This window comes from Lactuca virosa, chromosome 5, assembly GCF_052849685.1.
Source record: "Lactuca virosa cultivar CGN04683 chromosome 5, Lactuca_virosa_CGN04683_v6, whole genome shotgun sequence".
Lineage (NCBI taxonomy): Eukaryota > Viridiplantae > Streptophyta > Magnoliopsida > Asterales > Asteraceae > Lactuca > Lactuca virosa.
Window position 1 is genome coordinate 171,064,500 of NC_136430.1, and position 18,465 is coordinate 171,082,964.

The 18,465-nt window shown below is 38.1% G+C and overlaps 1 protein-coding gene across 1 annotated transcript; it reads left to right on the plus strand.

Moving 5' to 3' along the window:
* The first annotated feature begins 6,574 nt into the window (after positions 1-6,574).
* On the plus strand, positions 6,575-10,021 carry LOC145112023 (mediator of RNA polymerase II transcription subunit 15a-like). The gene is made up of 6 exons (XM_079048236.1): positions 6,575-6,663; positions 7,810-7,921; positions 8,014-8,122; positions 8,773-8,917; positions 9,212-9,323; positions 9,944-10,021. Exons 1-6 carry the CDS (start codon positions 6,575-6,577, stop codon positions 10,019-10,021), a joined length of 645 nt encoding a protein of 214 aa, XP_078904362.1.
* The last annotated feature ends 8,444 nt before the right edge of the window (positions 10,022-18,465 follow it).

Genomic DNA, 18,465 nt, shown 5'->3' on the forward strand with positions numbered 1-18,465 from the left:
CTTAATTTTTCTCTTCCCTATCTAATACGCTGATGCCTTTATTTATATCCCCTACCGGTGATTCATAATCCAACTACAATACGTAAATAAAGAAACTTGACTTGCAAGCCAAAGAAATACTAATAAAATATAAATAAGGAAACCTCTATATATAATTATGATTTAAAAGATAATCATCAAATATCTTCTATAGCTTTAGACCACCTCTTGTAAACCTTATTCCACCTTCTGGAACGATTCATATCAATACCCCCGCCTTGATATTCCACCTTGTCCTCAAGGTGGGAATTAGGAAATTGATTTTGAATTGTCACTTTATCTTCCCAAGTTGCCTCATTTTCTGGTAAACCCTTCCAATGTACCAGCCACTCGTGAATCCCCTGCCATTCACGCGTATCTAGCACTTTTTCCAGTATCATTGATTGCTAGCTCCACTGTCTCAACCATTCCAGTTGGTAAATCAGTCGTAATAGGATGATCATCAATCATTTTTTTAAGTTGAGAAACATGAAAAACTGGGTGAATAGATGCGTCTGAGGGTAATTCAAGTTTGTAAGCCACTTGACCAATCCTAGATAGCACTCGAAATGAACCATAAAACCGTGGAGCCAATTTCTCATTACGCTTAGCAGAAATTGAGGTTTGTCTATAAGGTCGTAATTTTAAACAAACCATATCACCCACTTCAAAATCTAAATGTCTTCTTTTATTATCCGTATTTGTCTTCATCATCTCTTGAGCTCGTTCCAGATACATCTTCAACTCGCCTAACACCTGGTCCCTTTCTATGAGATACTCATCCACATTGAAAGTAACGGTCGTACCTCGATCGTAGCTAATAAGATTTGGAGGGTCTCGCCCATAAAGGATCTTGAACGGAGTCATACGAAAGGATGAACGTTAAGATATATTGTACCAATATTCATCCCAAGGAAGCCATTTCACCCACTCCCGAGGCCGTGAGGAAGCAAAATATCATAAGTACCCTTCTAAACTTCGATTGACGACCTCGGTTTGCCCATCCGTCTGTGGATGGTAAGATGTACTCCTCTTAAGAGTGGTGCCCAAGTATTTGAACAATTCTTTCCAAAAATGGCTAAGGAAAACTTTATCTCGATCAAAAATTATGCTTTTTGGAATCCCGTGTAAACGTATGATCTCCCGAATAAATAAGATGGCGACAGAAGAAGCATTGAACGGGTGCTTTAAGGGTAAAAAATGCGCTGACTTACTCAGCCTATCCACCACTACCAAAATTACGTTAAATTCCAAGGATTGAGGCAAGCCTTCGATGAAATCCATTGTTATGTCTTCCCAAATTTGATTCGGTAGCTGCAAAGGCTGGAGTAATCCGGCTGGAGCTAGGTTTGAATATTTATTGCACTGACATACCTCACATTCTGCAACCATCTTAGCAACATCCCGTTTCATCCCTACACAAAAGAATTCGCGAGCCAAGCATTGGTAGGAAGAGCTAACTCCATAAGTTGGTTGTCATCATTACGACGAGATAACGCATCTACGACCCCATTTTCCTTGCCAGGTCGATATACAATTTCAAAGTCATATCCGGAAAGCTTGGTAATCCACTTCTGATGTTCCTCTGCCACCACACGTTGTTCAAGCAAAAGTTTTAGACTTTTTTGATCGGTGATCATCGTAAATTTTCGGCCGAGTAAATAAGGGCGCCATTTTTGGACCGCTATAACGATAGCCATCAACTCTCGTTCGTAAACATATTTAAGTTGAGCTCGAATTCCTAAAACCTGGCTAAAATAAGCGATGGGTCTCCCCTCTTGCATCAAAATGGCCCCAATTCCATATCCTGATGCATCTGTCTCAATGACAAATGGTTTCGAGAAATTCGGTAATGCTAAAACCGGAACTACAGTCATTGCTTGTTTAAATCTATCAAAAGCTTGCATTGCCTCGTCTGACCAACAAAACTTATCTTTCATGAGAAGGTCAGTCAAAGCCTTTGCTATCTTTCCATAACCTTCCACAAATTTCCGGTAATATCCTATTAGCCATAAAAAACTGCGTAACTCTCGAATTATTCGCGGGACCGGCCGTTCAATCATAGCCGCGATTTTAGATGGGTCCGCCATCACACCACCACCTTTCATAATATGTCCCAAATAATTGACCCAGTCTTGTCCCAAAATACACTTCTTTCGGTTGCAATAGAGTTGTTCTTTCCGTAAACAGCCAAAGACAATAGACAAATGCTCTTTATGATACTTTAATGTTTTACTATAAACTAAAATATCATCAAAAAAACGAGTACGAACTTTCGAAGATAAGGATGAAAGACTTTGTTCATTAGAGATTGAAAACTAGATAGAGCATTTGTTAACCCAAAGGGCATAACCAAGAATTCATAATGTCCTTCATGTGTGCGAAATGCCGTTTTCGGAACATCCTCATGTTTCATGCGTATCTGATGATAACCTGACTTTAAATCCAGTTTGCTAAAAATCTTGGCTCCATGTAACTCATCTAATAACTCATCAATAATCAGAATCGGAAACTTGTCGAGTATTGTCGATTTATTTAAAGCACGATAGTCGACACAAAACCTCCAACTACCATCTTTTTTTTTAACTAACAACACCGGGCTCGAAAATGGGCTGGAACTGGTTTGAATTACCCCGGCCGTCCACATTTCTGAGATTGCGGGTAACGGTATGGTCGCACATTAATTGGTTTAGTACCCGACTTAAGATTGATGGTGTGCTCGTCATTTCTGTGTGGCGGAAGGCCTGGAGGTAATGAGAATATATCTGCAAAATTATAATGGGATTGATCTCAGAGTTAGGGGATTCCACCTTTTCTATATTGTAGATGTCGACTAAATATCCCTCAATGGTATCAGCCATGCCCTGTACTAATGCGCGAAACGAAGTCTCGGTCCGTTTAAGTCCCGGTTCGCCCCGCAGTGTGACCCGTTTACCGTTTTCAACAAACGACATGGTTAGCTCTTTCCAATTAAGATGCGTGTCACCCAAAGTACACAACCATTTCATTCCTAAGATCACATCGGTGCTCCCTAGTTCCAAGGGGTAAAAATCGCTAGTAATATGCAAACCTTGCAAGGCTAAGGATACTTGTTTACATGTGTCGTAGGATTTATCGAATTTTTCCGTTTCCCATCATCACTCCCGTAGGTTTTTTGCCTTTAAAAAAAATGCCAAGGGGCCCCACCAATTTGACGGACAAAAAATTGTGTGTTGCCCCACAATCAATAAGAACCACAACTTCTTGCCATTTAATTTCACCTCTGAGCTTCATGGTGTGGGGTGTAGTTATCCCTATGACCGACCTTGCTGATACTGACACCATGTCTAATTTTACTTGCTCTTGCTCTTCTTCAACCTCCTCTCCGTCCTCACCCTCCCCGACCATTAAAATTTGCAGGGATTTATCCGGACACTTATGACAGGGACCAAATTTACTGTCGCAGCGAAAACACAACCCTTTTGCCTTTTTATCGGCAAATTCAGCATTTGTCATTTTCTTGAAGGGCGCTCAAGTTACCCCGCCATCCCTAGTGGCTACGACACCAATTTGGCTTCTTGATGACCCGGTCGCTCGAACATAAGTCTTCACGTTAGTTCCACCTACCGGATTTCGACTTTCGTCGAATACTAGTGCTAACTTAGGGATGAGCATATGGACCGGGGAACCGGCCGGAACCGGTACCGGAACCGGAACAGGAACCCGATGGAACCGGTCAGGCCGGGACCGGTACTATAATTTCGTCAATTTTTGGAACCGGGACCCTAACCGGTCGTTGGAACCGGCTCAAAACCGGGAACCGGACCGGATAACTCACTCAAATTTTGAAAGTTGCATAGCTCACTCAATTTAACTTTTTTTGACCTGAATCTTTTTCCTACATGTATATTATGATTTGTAGTTAAGTTTAGACTATAAAAACCCTTGATTTGGTTAAAAATTGAATGAGTTACAAGCCCCGCAAAGAAGGATGTCAAATCATAATTTTTTTTATGTTTCAACAATTAAATGTAATCTGACTTTGTTGTTCAAATGTACATAACTCACTCAATTTAAATTTTTTTGACCTGAATCTTTTTCCTACTTGTAGATTAGGATTTTTAGTTCAGTTTAGACTATAAAAACGCTTGATTTGGTTACAAATTGAATGAGTTACACGTCCCGCAAAGAAGGGTGTCAAATCAGAATTTTTTTTATGTTTCAGCAATTAAATGTAATCTGACTTTGTTGTTCAAATGTGCATAACTAACTCAATTTAACTTTTTTTTTACCTGAATGTTTTTCCTACATGTAGATTAGGATTTGTAGTTAAGTTTAGACTATAAAAACGTTTGATTTGGTTAGAAATTGAATGAGTTACAAGCCCCGCAAGGAAGGGTGTCAAATCAAAATTTTTTTATGTTACAACAATTAAACGTAATCTGACTTTGTTGTTCAAATGTGCATAACTCACTCAATTTAAGTTTTTTGACCTGAATCTTTTTCCCACACGTAGTTTAGGTTTTGTAGTTAAGTTTAGACTATAAAAACGCTTGATTTAGTTAAAAATTGAATGAGTTACAAGCCCCGCAAGAAAGCGTGTCAAATCATACCGGTTCCAAAACCGAAAACCGGCAAAAACCGGACCCGGAACCGGAACCGGTAGAACCGCCGGGCCGGTTCGGTTCTTGATTTTGGCCGAAGCCGGTTCCCGGTTCGGGTCCGGGTCGGGCCGGTTCGGTCCGTTTGATCATGCGTATGCCAACTTAATGGCTTGTTTCAAACCCACTGGTTGCATGGTTTTAATAGAAGTTTGTAAATCGGGTTTCAACCCTTTAATGAAGGTCGCTTCCAAGATCTCATCTGGAATGTTTTTTAGTTGAGCCGCCGTTTTTTTCGAAAACGCATAACGCATACATAATCTCGTACTGTTCCCTCTTGTTTGATAGTGAGGAATTGTTGGTGTAAGTTTCCATCTCGAGAGATTTGAAACCTATCCAATAACCCGTATTTCAACTCCTCCCATGTTTGAAACGGGGTTCGTTGCTCGCTCCAAAGAAACCACGATAGTGCCCGTCCTTCTAGACATAAAACTACAGCTTGAAGTTGTTCAGCCGAATTTATTAACCCTTGCATTCGAAAGAAACGTTCCGCTTTGTGTACTCATCCGTACACTTCCTCTCCTTCGAACAAGGGCATCTTCAATTTTCGTAACCGGTAATCCGGGTTGGAGTTCCACCCTCTCCCATGGCCACGATGATTGGATATCTGTGAAGGGTCCCATACGGGAACTGTTTCCGGCAGTGTTAAATCGATCTCTTCCTCTTCCGGTCCCCCACAAATAAATGAATTATATCGCCCGGGGTTGGTACTACCTGTAGCTGAAAAACCATGGGTTCCGAAGGATGGTTCCTCCCAGTTGTCAGCAAAAGAAGGTTGGGGTCGACCGTACGTCGTCGGGAATGTGACTGTGGGTTGGATGGAAGCCCTGGATTGGGTATACCAAGGAGTAGAAATTGTCGTGTGAACGGAGTTTACGTTCGCGGACCCATATCTGGTGGCATGAATGTTGTGTGACCCACATGCTGAGACGAAGAAAACATTGCTGCTGCCGGTGACTGGGGCGGTGGTACTACAGAGTGCGGATTGAAAACCGGTGGCGGTCCGGTGGTTGCTGATTGCTGGGTTGTCGCCGACGAAACAAAAGGTGGAAGGCCCGCCGTAGTGATGATGGGCGCGGGTGGTAGTGGTGAATGAAGAGGGTGGCGGTTGTGTCGGCATATGGGCGGTTTGTGCAGCAGCTTGGGATGCAGGGGGTTGCTGATTAAGTTTTAACAGCATCGATATCAGTTGAGCATGTCGTTCCTCTGCTTCTGCCTTCATCGCCGCCATCTTCTGGTCGGCATCAGTTCGGATTGCTGCCAATTCCCTTTCCACCTGGTCCTATCGATCTTTGTTTTCCTCAGATGAAGATTCCTTGCTGTCCGAACGGGTTGTGGGTTTGGAAGCTGTTGCATCAACTTTGGGAGGCATATATCGAATTGGCTCTGATACCAATTTGATTCCAACCAATTGTAGATTATAAAGAAAACGTCCAGAAATTTACTAATCGCTTGACTAACGAAGTAAAACAAAAACTAAACAAAATACTTAATTTTTTCTCTCCCCTATCTAATAGGCTGATGCCTTTATTTATATCCCCTACTGGTGATTCCTAATCCAACTACAATACGTAAATAAAGAAACTTGACTTGCAAGCCAAAGAAATACTAATAAAATATAAATAAGGAAACCTCTATCTATAATTATGATTTCAAAGATAATCATCAAATATCTTCTTTAGCTTTAGACAGCCTCTTGTAAACCTTATTCCACCTTCTGGAACGATTCATATCAAAATGACTGCTATATTATTGAATCAGAAGCTAGACTTTTATAGGTTTTTTGTAGAGATGTTACAACTAATACTGATACACTTGAAAGTTGAAACTGAAACTACAAATCAGGCAACTACTACTACAAGACATAAAGACCTTTCCATTTCCATAGTTCTAGCACCTAATTTTAAATTATTGTCATGAATTACTATTCAGCAATTGGTGACTCATCTGGTGGTTGGAGGTCTCAGCTGCAAGCAAACTCACGACAAAAGATCGTGAACAAAATGTGCGTATTCATACTCGTAAACTTCTCAGTTTTATGTGCTTTAAGAATTTTATGCTAACCTGCTTACAATCGTACTTTAACTATGATGATGTTAGCGTTGGGATTTTCTAGTTGATATTGTAGCCTCATGTATATAAATAGTCTCATGTTAGTTTTACAAGTGATGATTTTAAAGTCAGTTATCAAGAACTCTACGCATCAAAATGCATGGTAGAATTTGTGGAAGTCTATGACTAAGTGTAATTATAGGAATTTGATTATATTGTCCAACCAGGTAATCATAGCTCTAGAGTCTAGATCTCTGTATACTGACTCATCGAGTTTAAATTTTGTATTCAAATCTGGTGTCTTAATGATATTGATACTATTCTTGGGTTCTTGGGTTGACAAGTTCTATAAGCGTTTGCAAGGAAGAGTGAGGTATATTCAAATATTGATTCTTTTCACGTTATTTTTGTGAGTGTTTTTATTTAAGATGCCTTTTAAAGAGCCTAGATTTGTTTCTTAGAGGAATGAAAGTTGTAGAAATATTATTTTGAGAGAGGAAGCTCTTCCTGTTACATGTGTTCTTCAGTTCGGAATATGAACTTGCTAGTAATTCATTGAATACGATGCTAATGTATAAGAGGTACAATGCTAATGTATAAGAGACATGTGAAGGATGTCATATAGTTAAAGAATGGTTTTAGAGGTTGAACATTTACCAAGGTAGGATTTCTATTGTTTTTTAAACCTTTTACCTAACATTGGTTTCTGTAGTCAGCGATTTTAGTTTCATTGAGGCATTTTGGGTGATGGGAATTACATGGGTGCTCAGGGGATGTAGACTTTGATTTTATACGAGTTAAGTGGTGTGGATTGCATATTTGTATAAGGCTAGTTCGATCCCTTACATGAGATTGGCGGGGTCAAGGGGCAGAGCCCTTTGTTGTGGTCTTGAAACAAAACGGATTTTCAGACTGTAATATAGTTGAAAAAGTTGGACAGAAGTGGAAACCCAAAACTGAAGAGTCAATGTTTAGGATGGTGATCAGGATTTGTGTATTTACCATTTACATCCTTCTCTATATCTTAATTTTATGTTCATTAAGAATATGATCATGGTAATCTTATGAGTTTTGACTGACATATCTCGATGTTATGTAGAATGGATACCTTGAAGAGGCATCCTCGATTCTCTGCATATGAGGGGCTATATGAATTTGAGAAAATAGCTGAGAGGTTTGAAGAAAAGATTTATGCTGCAGCAACAAGTCAGGTTTGTTGTGTGTTCTATTCTATGACATAATGTTTTGTCATATATGGTAAGTTACTTTGGGACCTAAATATTTTAATTAATTTGGTTTGCAGGCTGATTATTTGCGCAAGATAGCCTTGAAGATGTTACCCATGGAGACTCAATCACAAAATACTATGCCTGAGTCAAACTCTGTTGCTAATAGTGTAAACCTCTCAAAAGGTATTTCTGGATAGATTGTCATTTAATCTTATGCCATTAGTTTTATAAATATGATTTTTTTAGGGAGAATTGTTCACTGTAGCCCTCTTCAGAAAAGATTTGTACGTCACTCATGCCTTTTAATTTCTTTGACATGATTTTTTGATTTTTGACTTAATGGTGGCAAGACTTAGGGGCTGTTTCTTCTTTTTCCACATTAAGTCTTGTATGGGTAAGGACAAAGTGATGTATATATTATAAACTTTATTTCTTTTCTAGACTAAATAAATCGTGACTAAATGACAATTTTAGCCTTTTATTCCAGTTCTTTTAAACAACGTGAAAAGAAAAATAGAAGGGTAAATATTCATAAGAAACACATGTATATCTATTGTGATCAAGTGCTTAACACATAAAACTTATTAATTGAAAAAGAAACAGCCTCCAAATACGGTAAGCTATATATGGGTTTAGTGGAGAATGAAGGACTTAGTACATACAAGTCAGAGAAATGGGGCTTTCCTCCAATAAGTCCCAACTTTCGTACCATTATTCCCTCATTTTTTTCCTTCCATATCTCCAAACATAGATCAATATTTTTATTATTAATTTTTGTTTCCTCATCATCTATCTTACTAACTAATATTCTTTGTTTGTTCCCCAATGGACAGGCTCTCAGGTGATGCAGCAACTGAACATCCAAGGGCAATCGCCTCCTATTCGCGTCCCATTTAATCATCATCAACATCAAGGACAACAACTTTTAACACATACTGGGATGCAAGGTTCTTCTAGGGTTTACAAAGAGATAACATTGTTAATGCACCTGAAAAACTAAAATTACAAATCATGCAACTAATAAAGTAAATCTAAATACAAGACCATGAAGACCTTTTCTCATGATTCTAGCACCTGACACTGTCTGAATTATTGTCTTGACTTGCACTTCAGCAATTTATGACTCATCTATGGAATCTAGTGATTGGAGGGCTCAGCTGCAAGCAGATTCACGACAAAGGATCGTAAACAAAATGTGTATTTACACTCGTTGATTTCTTAATTTGATGTACTTTCAAAAAAACATTAATTATGCTTTGTTGTTTTACATAGAATGGATACCTTGAAGAGGCATGTTCCGGTTTCTGGAGATGAGGGGCTACAGGAACTTAAGAAAAAAGCTGAGATGTTTGAAGACAATATATGTACAGCTGCAACATGCCAGGTTTGTTGTGTGTTGTATGACATCATGTTTTTTTATAATATGGTAAGCTACTTTGGGACCTAATTTTTTTAATTAATTTGGTTTGCAGTCTGACTATTTGCGAAAGATATCCTTGAAGATGTTGACTATGGAAACTAGATCACAAAATCCTATGAAATCAAACTAAGCGAGAGGCCCCAAACATATTATACATATTACATTACAGTAAATGGTTGTCACAAAACTAAACCGTTGTGATGACAATTACTAACTTCACATTCGTAACATAACATAACAAACGTCTTGTATGATATTTGACTTTTACCATTTATGGCATTGTACTTCAGTTACTTGGTCATATTTACAATACAACCCTCTTCTGAAAAGATATGTAAGTCATGCCTTTTAGTTTCTTTGGCATGATTCTTTGATTTTCGACTTAATGGGGACAAGACTTTGGGACTGTTTCATCTTTTTTCCCCGTTAAGTGAATAAGACAAAGTGATGTATATATACATCCTTTTTTTTTCTAGACTAAATAAGTGGTCTTATATTCTATTTTTTTTCCAACGTGAGGATAAAATAGGTAGACTTAGCGTCTTAATACATTGAGTTTTTTTTTTTTTTTTTTTTTTTTTAAGGCCGTTAAGTCATTTTGTCCTAGTAAGTCAAAAGAAACAACCATGTTTAGCTATTGTGATCAAGTGCTTAACACATAAAGCTTATCAAGTAAAAAAAGCTTCTTAATACAGTAAGCTATATATGGGTTTAGTGCAGAAAAAATGAATTAGCACACAAAGTCGGAGAAATTTGGCTTTCCCTAATAAGTCCCAGATTTTTACCATTATACCCTCATTTCCTTTTGTCCATCCATATCCCCGAATGTGTCATAATTATCTCACATTTAAACATCATTTATTCATACATCTTATCAAAGAACACTAGCGTATAATAGCGTATCTAGTTCACTCAAACTCATGCTCTTATACCAAACATAAACACTCCCGCTAAGGTAGTTTAAAATACATTTTTAGAATCATTAAATTTTAATAATGTAAGTTGAAAGTTTTAGTTGTAGAAATTATATGGTCCCATAGTTTTAAAACTAGTTTAAAAGTTAAAAGTAGGGAAGACGTGTCAATAGAATATCATAACATAGTTTACAAAACCACACATGAAGTGGCCTTTTCAAAAGTCTTTGATACTTAGCACATATTAAAACAAGTTAGACAATGGAATTGTTTGAATAATACCTCCAAAATCAATGAAAACATAAAAAAAGAATTTAGGGTTCAAAGGACCCAAACCAAACCAAACCAAAAGGGTATTATATAACTCATAGTTCGAAACATATTCATGTTGAGTTTCATTAATCCTAACAAAGAATAAATACATAGGCAATGGAAACAACACAATTTATTCTAAGGCAAGTTAAAATCTAAACCTTACATGGATCTTAATCTAATAATATAAACAACAAGACAGTTAAGAGATACTAACCTTATAGAAAAAAAAATCGTATTTTTCTAACTTAGAAGATCCCTTTGATGAATTTCGAATTCCTTGAGGCTCTTGAAAGAGCTAGCACCTAAAGTAGAATGCCTCTAAAGAATCACACCCAAAAGACTAATTACTAGAAGAGAGGAGAGAGGAGAGGGAGAGCCAAAATCTCGATCTTAAGATTGCTTAGAGCAAGGGACCAAATTTCTAGGAACCAGGAGGGGGTATTTATAACTGGAGGTTACTTGTAGATAAAACAGATTTGAATAATTAAATAATCCAATTTAATCCAAAATTCAAATCCTTGCTTATCCATACCCTATGGATGAAAATCCATAGGATTATCCTAAGGAATTTTCGTCTAACCCTACCTACGGTTCCAGAATGTTTCACCTATTCAAATTTTGAATAATTACAATTCAGTCATCCATATACTTTTAATTAATACTAAACTAATTTGAAATTAATTCTAAATTAATCGTTTCTAATTAATTTATCAAGTTATGATAAGTTAATAAACTATTTATCTATATATCTTAAAATATTTTCTAGTTCTTTTAGATCTTGAGGGCAACCCTAAAAAGACTTTGTTATTATTCCTAAAGTTATAACAATTAGTTATGACATCGGACACCCCTTTCCAACAGTCTTCTACTTGGGTAATTCATCAACTACTATTGGTCGAATAGCTTCGGATAATCAACAAAGCGTACCTTCCACAGCATCTGTCGAACTCTGGTCAAATCAAGAATCAACCCTTAGATAAGTGATCAATTATTTATTTTTTTTACAAGATATATGTATGAACTGAGTCATGGATTTAGTAATCAACCTTACACTTCAAAATTATGTTTCTTGGTTAACGATTTATGATGCCCAAATCAGACTACTAATCGAACACATCAATTTAGTCCGTTTTAGGCCTAGCACTAAGATGTCAACATTAAACCATCAAGGGGCCCATGATATCGCTTTTCCTATTAAGGCAAAAGGAATAAATAAACTATGACTACATAGTTTTTTTCTACTTGTCATATCACGCATAAACTTACTTGTTATAACCACCGGTTATGGATAGTGTAACACCCAGAATCAGAAAGAGCAAGAAAAGAAAGGAAAAGCTCTAAGTCATGAGTCAACTCGTCGAGTCCAGGGAGGAACTCGGCGAGTCGGAGCGGGATCCGGGGTATAGAGTAAGTGACCGACTCGGCGAGTCGGCTAGTGGACTCGGCGAGTCTGGTCTGGGCGAGAAAAACCATAATCCCGGGGGTTGTGCCCTATTTAAAGAACATTACATCCCTTCCCCAGCCTCTTTACTCCCCTTTTGAGATCCAGAAACCCTAAATCGTGAGTGAGAACCCTTGGAAGCAATTTAGAGCCTAGATATGTGATTTTGGTGGAAAGGGGCTTGAAGATCAAGAGGCTTGCTGCAAAGGAGTGGTGTAGATCCGGGATCTACTTCAGTTGGAGCATATATTGGAGGTAATAAGTTGTTGCTTTGGCTTTATTGCAAATAGATCTATCTTATGTTTGAGATTTGGGGCATTTTGGGCATGATTGAGATCTATGTCGAGTTAGAGGCCTAGATCTGAGGTTGCTACCTCAGATCTAGACTTGTGATGGTCCAGAAGGTCATAAAGGTTATGTCAATAAGTTATTGGTGAAGCCCCTTTGCCTTAAACCCTAGCCCTAGAGTGTTTTGGGCCTTTAGCTCCTTGGTTTCACGTAAAGTTTGCAACTTTACGTGGGGGATAGACTGTAGAAGAGTGGATCTATGGATTGGAGCCCCTGCATGGCTCGAAAAGCCACTGTATGGATTGAGAACTGGAGAGACTCGGCGAGTCACATGGGTGTACTCGACGAGTTGTATGAATATGTGCATGGGCTCGGCGAGTTGGAAGAACAACTCGGCAAGTCTGTTGAAGATTGCCTAGGACTCGGCGAGTCTGTTCTTCCAACTCGACGAGTCAGGTCGCAGAACCCCCAACCTCTTCTGGTTAAGACGCAGATTAGTGAGTTGAGTGGTGACTCAGTGAGTTGGACAGGATGGGACTCAGAGATCGTTGAACTCGACGAGTCCTGGGGTGAGTCGGAGAGTTGGGTCGTATTTTGAGAGCTTCTGAGTTTAAGGACTCGGCGAGTCGAGTCAACTGGAAGGTTGACTTTGACCAGGACTTTGACTTTAACCAGAGTTGACTTAGTTTGACTTCTAGAGTTCAGTTTGGAACTAAGTGTTATATTGATAATAGTAGCTCGGGGAGCTAGTAGAGCAGCGGTTTAGAGAGTTGTCGGACAGCAGCCAGAGGGTTATCAGCAAAGTTCAGCAGTGCAGGTGAGTTTTCCCTTTGTGTGGATGGGTCTACGCCCACAATGCCGGCCCATGTAGTTGTGAGTAGGAAGACCCGGGGGTAAGCCCTAGGCACTGTTTGCTAGCATGATATTCAAGACCAAGGTCCAATGTCGGGCGGGTGCCCAAGGAATGGTTTGCATGATAGAGTATACTTGTTGTCTGTGTGATACTTGTATGTGCCTGGTAGGGAGGTGAGTGTGGGTGAGGTCCCGTATCTCACCAATAGCAGAGCGTGGATGGTGTTCCATATCTCATTAGCAGCAGAGCAGGGGCGAGGCCCAAGTTAGGAAAGGAGTGAGTGTGGGCTGGGCCCGTATCTCACTATCAGAAGGAGCGTGGACGGGGTTCCATGATTCATCAGTAGCAGGACAACGGCGAGGCCCAAAATAGGCGAAGCCTTAGAACAGGATTCAGTAGTATATATTTAGTTATGTGTTGTGGTATGTTTATGTGTTAGTATATGTTAGCGGGCGGGGCCCAGGGACAGGCGGGCCCTAAGAGAAACAGATCTGTATCCGAGCGGGGCTCGAAGCCAGGCGGGGCCGTTGAAGCGGGCGAGGCCCAAAGTAGCGGGTGTGGCCCAGTATCTGCAGTATGTGATTATGCAGGGTATGTGGTAGGTTGGGGAACTCGCTAAGCTTCGTGCTTACAGTTTTCAGTTTTGGTTTCAGGTACTTCCGGTAGCGGAGGGAAGAGCTCGGGGTGATCGCATGGCACACACCATTGATTAGACAGCCTGGGATGTTTTACTCTGATGAAATGAACAAGTGTTTTGAAAAGATACTCTGATTTGTTATATAACTCTTTTAGTATGTTTGAAATGATTTAATACTATGGTTTAGTTATGATTTAAAAATGAAATTTTTGACCTTGAATTTTGGGATGTTACAGATAGCATTAGAGTAAGACTAATACACAACCAACTTGTTTGCAAAGAACTCAATGTCTCTCTGTTTTAAGAATAAAATATATTATCATCTCAGATTACTCGTGATTGAATCTATGAAGTAATCTCTCTGAGTGCGGGTTTCTCTGATACTAAAATCTCTATTAAGTACTCATGAATGTTAGTTGCAATCTCCATGCTATGTCTAATCACTATAGACAATCTACTAACACTTCATGACAATATTATCTTAATACTTACTTCCAAGAGTATAACCGATTGTGGATATTTGAGTAAATTAATAGTCGGGAAGTGGGGATCTAAACATGCAAAAACGAAACACAATAATAAATCAATTGTTAAATGGTAACACTCCTGAATATAAATAATTCTCTATTATTTAATCACCAAAAAAATTACAAAATTTATTCATTGTTATAAATGTTTCAACTAATCAACTAACTACTAAACTTAAAATAATCTATCATGCTTATGCTCATAGCATGCACATTATGTCTTTTCTTGGTCGGTCCCTTTATGAACGGATCAACTGGATTTTCCTATGATGACACTCCTTTCACAGTAAGATCTCCATCCTCAACTCTGTCTTGAATGTAATGAAAATTCCTCTTTATATGCCTTGACCTTCCGTGATCCCTAGGTTCTTAAGTCAAATGACTACACCTTCGTTATCACAAAATATTTCCATGGGATCTTTTATTTCCTTGGACGCCTCGCTAGCAACAATATATTCAAACTCACATGTAGAGTCTACCACCATTTCTGGTTTGTAACTTTTCCATGTCACCGCACCACCATTTAACATGAATAACCATCTAGAATATAACTTGGGGTCATCTCTATCCATTTGGAAAATCGCATCACTATAGCCCTTCATAACAACCTGTTTTTCACCTCCATAAACAAGAAACATATCTTTTGTATTTCTCACGTACTTAAGAATGTTCTTGATAGACGTCGTATGACTTCGCCCATGGTTTTCCTAATATCAACTCACCATGATCAAAACATATGAAACACTAGGACGGGTACATGTCATAATGTACATGATCGACCCTATAGCTGAAGCGTATAGGACTTGTCTCATTTCATCATGTTCATCACTAGAACTAGGACATTGAGATTTACTCAATTTTATGCTATGATTCATAGGAACATTTCCTTTCTTGGAATTTTCCATATTGAATCTTTTTAATACCTTATCCATATAAGTACTTTGACTAAGTCCTATTAGATGTTAGATCTATCTCTATAGATTCTTATACCAAGTATGTATGCCGCTTCACCCAAGTCCTTCATAGCGAAACATTTTCTAATCCATGTTTTTACACTTTTCAACTCAGGGATATTGTTTTATGTGAGTGGTATGTCATTTACATACAATGCTAGGAAGACAAAGACACTCCACTAGCTTTGACATATACACATGACTCATCTGGACTTTTAGAAAAACGATACGCTTCGATTTTTCATGGAAGCACAGATTCCAGCTTCGTGATACTTGTTTAAGTCCATATATAGACCTCTCAATCTTACACACTCTGTCTGGATACTTGACATGTTCATAACCTTCAGGTTGTGCCATATGCACATCCTCTGAAATTTTCTCATTAAGAAAAGTGGTTTTAACATCCATTTTTCATACATCCTAATCATAAAAGGTAGCTATGTCAACTAGTATCCAAATAGACTTTAGCTTAGCTACTGGTGAGAACATTTGCTTGTAATCAGTTCATTGAGTTTGAGTGAAACCTTTTACCAATAACCTAGCTATAAATATGTGCACATTCCCATCCATGCCGACCTTCTTCTTGAAGATCCATTTACAGCCTACTGTCTTAAGACCAGGTGTTCGATTGACCAAATTACAAACTTGGTTATCCTTCGTGGACTGAATTTCAATGTCCATTGCCTCTTTCCACTAGGCAGCCTCAGAGTCTACCATCGCTTCCTTGTAGTTAGATGGCTCATTTGTATTAACTAGTGTTTTATCACTAATCAACGTGTTTCCTTCTGAAGTTATATGGAAACCATAAAACTTGGGAGAAGCAATAACTCTGCTAGATCTATGAAGAGGTAAGGATATGTCATTTAGATCAACAGGTTTCTAAACATCATGTTGAGTGCCATTGCCAACTATAGGCTCACTGTCAGTTGACTCTTGAATTTCCTCAAGGTCAATTTGACTCCTACTGACTTCTTGAGATATAAATTTCCTCTCAAGGAGCACTCCTTTTAGAGCTACGAACAAGATGTTTTCAGTGGGTCTGTAAAACAACTATCCAAAAGCGTATTTTGGATAAATGAAAAAATGGCACTTCTTAGATGTGGATTCAAGTTTAACTTGGGTTTCGCGTCGAATGAAAACCTCACAACCCCATACCTTAATGTGATTGAGTGAAGGAACATTTCCACTCCACATCTTCTGGTGTGTCTTTGAAACCTTCTTAGTTGGTACTAGGTTTACGATATGGGTTGTTTTTTCTCGTGCATACCCCCAAAATGTTATTGGTAATGAAGCCTGTCTCCTCATAGATCGAACCATATCCAATAGGTTTTTTTTCTCCTTTCAGTAACTCCATTAAGTTGTGGTGTTCTTGCAGGAGTTAATTGTGAAACAATTTCACAATCTCTAAGATGATTGTTGAACTTGATACTAAGGTACTCGCTGCCCTGTTGGATCGGAGAACCTTTATATTCTTGCCTAATTAATTATCTACTTCATTCTAATACTCTTGTCGGATCGGGGAACCTTTATCTTCTTTTCCAATTGATTCTCTACTTCATTCTAATACTCTTTGAACTTTTTAAAGGTATCCTACTTATGTTTAATCAAATAAACATAACCATATCTACTAAAATCAACAATAAATGTAACGTAGTAGTGTTTACCTTCCCTTGTGGCAGATCTAAAGGGTCCACACAAACCTATTTGTATGAGATCCAACAATCCTTCACCTCTTTCACAAGTCCCTTTGAATGGTGATTTAGTCATCTTTCCTAACAAGCAAGACTCACATACATCATCCGATTTTAAGTCGAATGATTCCAAGCTCCACTCTGATTGGAGCTTAGCGATGCGTTTCTTATTTATGTGGTCAAGGTGACTGTCACACCCCCAAACCAGAACGGCGGAAACATTCAGGGGCGGAGGACGTCATTTAAGTATCACAACACATGCATTATAGTAATCAAAGTACAAACAACCATTGCATTAATAAGTATAAGTTTTACATAAGTGTTTAAACATTACATATTCTAACAACAAATTAGATATGGTAGAAGACAAAAGACGCAGCACGGTACAAGGTTGTCTTCTCAAAAGCTCCGGGAATGTATCTATCTACTGGATTCCTGAGAATACAAGTTATTTTGAAAGAGTAGATCAGCATTTAAGCTGGTGAGTTCATAACTATTTTAGTTATATGAAGTATACTCTAAGTTCTTGGAAAAGTTCTCTGATTCCTCCAGAAAATCCTATATTTTCTGATGTGATAAGATGATAACCAAATTAGTTCTCTCTATAATTACTTAGTTATATTAGTTATATATAACCTAATATCGAACAGACAGTTGAATGTGTGAATCTGCCCTAAGACCACAACCAAACAAGGAACAAGAAGTAAGGCGGAAGTCACACATTCCACTGTCGATCGGACATTACTTATATATAACTCTGATGTATAAACTAAGGAATTATAGAATTAACCATTAAAAGTCTAACATAATTTTAACTATCCATAAAATTATGAGAAGAATGTTTTCCATTTTGATGGTGAATAGTGGTTTTAAATCCCCATAAAACCGTTCTGAATAGTAGTTTTAAATCCCCATAAAACCGTTTCATAAAGTAGTTTTAAATCCCCATAAAACCGTTTCGTAGAGTAGTTTTAAATCCCCATAAAACCGTTTCGTATTATTTATGGAAAGTGATTACTACAGTGGTATTTCATAAAAAGAATAAACCACTAGTGAATAACTACCCTAATATTAACCTGGTTAATTAGGGTTAAAATGTGATAAAGTTGTAACCATGCTGGACTAGAATGAACACGACGACCTACTGGTGTCGAAACTGAATATGTGACATTTGTCACCCCATGGTTGGTCTGCCGGACTGTAGCTAACAGTTAGGGTGTGGGATTGTCAGTCCCGTATAGATTTATACACATAATGTCCGCTCTCCCTCCAAGAGACTCTGGTTACAAGAATGTAACATAGCAAGTATTGCTATGTCCTGAATACGTACCATCATATTTTAGTTTGAGTAAAGATCGAATTATATCCTTTTCTTGATAAAGTAGTTTAGACCTTGTATACTTATCTAAAAAAATAGATTTCTCGTTTGTTTCATAAATTATACCTATTATAATTTATACGTTCTATCTGATTAGCATGATCTCTCC

What these genes read in the sequence shown, in the direction of transcription:
- LOC145112023 (XM_079048236.1), top strand. Translation starts at nt 6,575, where the DNA reads ATGAATTACTATTCAGCAATTGGTGACTCATCTGGTGGTTGGAGGTCT. An exon ending in TAGTGTAAACCTCTCAAAAG is followed by an intron (nt 8,123 to 8,772) that starts GTATTTCTGGAT and finishes CCCAATGGACAG; the next exon opens with GCTCTCAGGTGATGCAGCAA. An exon ending in GTTTACAAAGAGATAACATT is followed by an intron (nt 8,918 to 9,211) that starts GTTAATGCACCT and finishes TGTTTTACATAG; the next exon opens with AATGGATACCTTGAAGAGGC.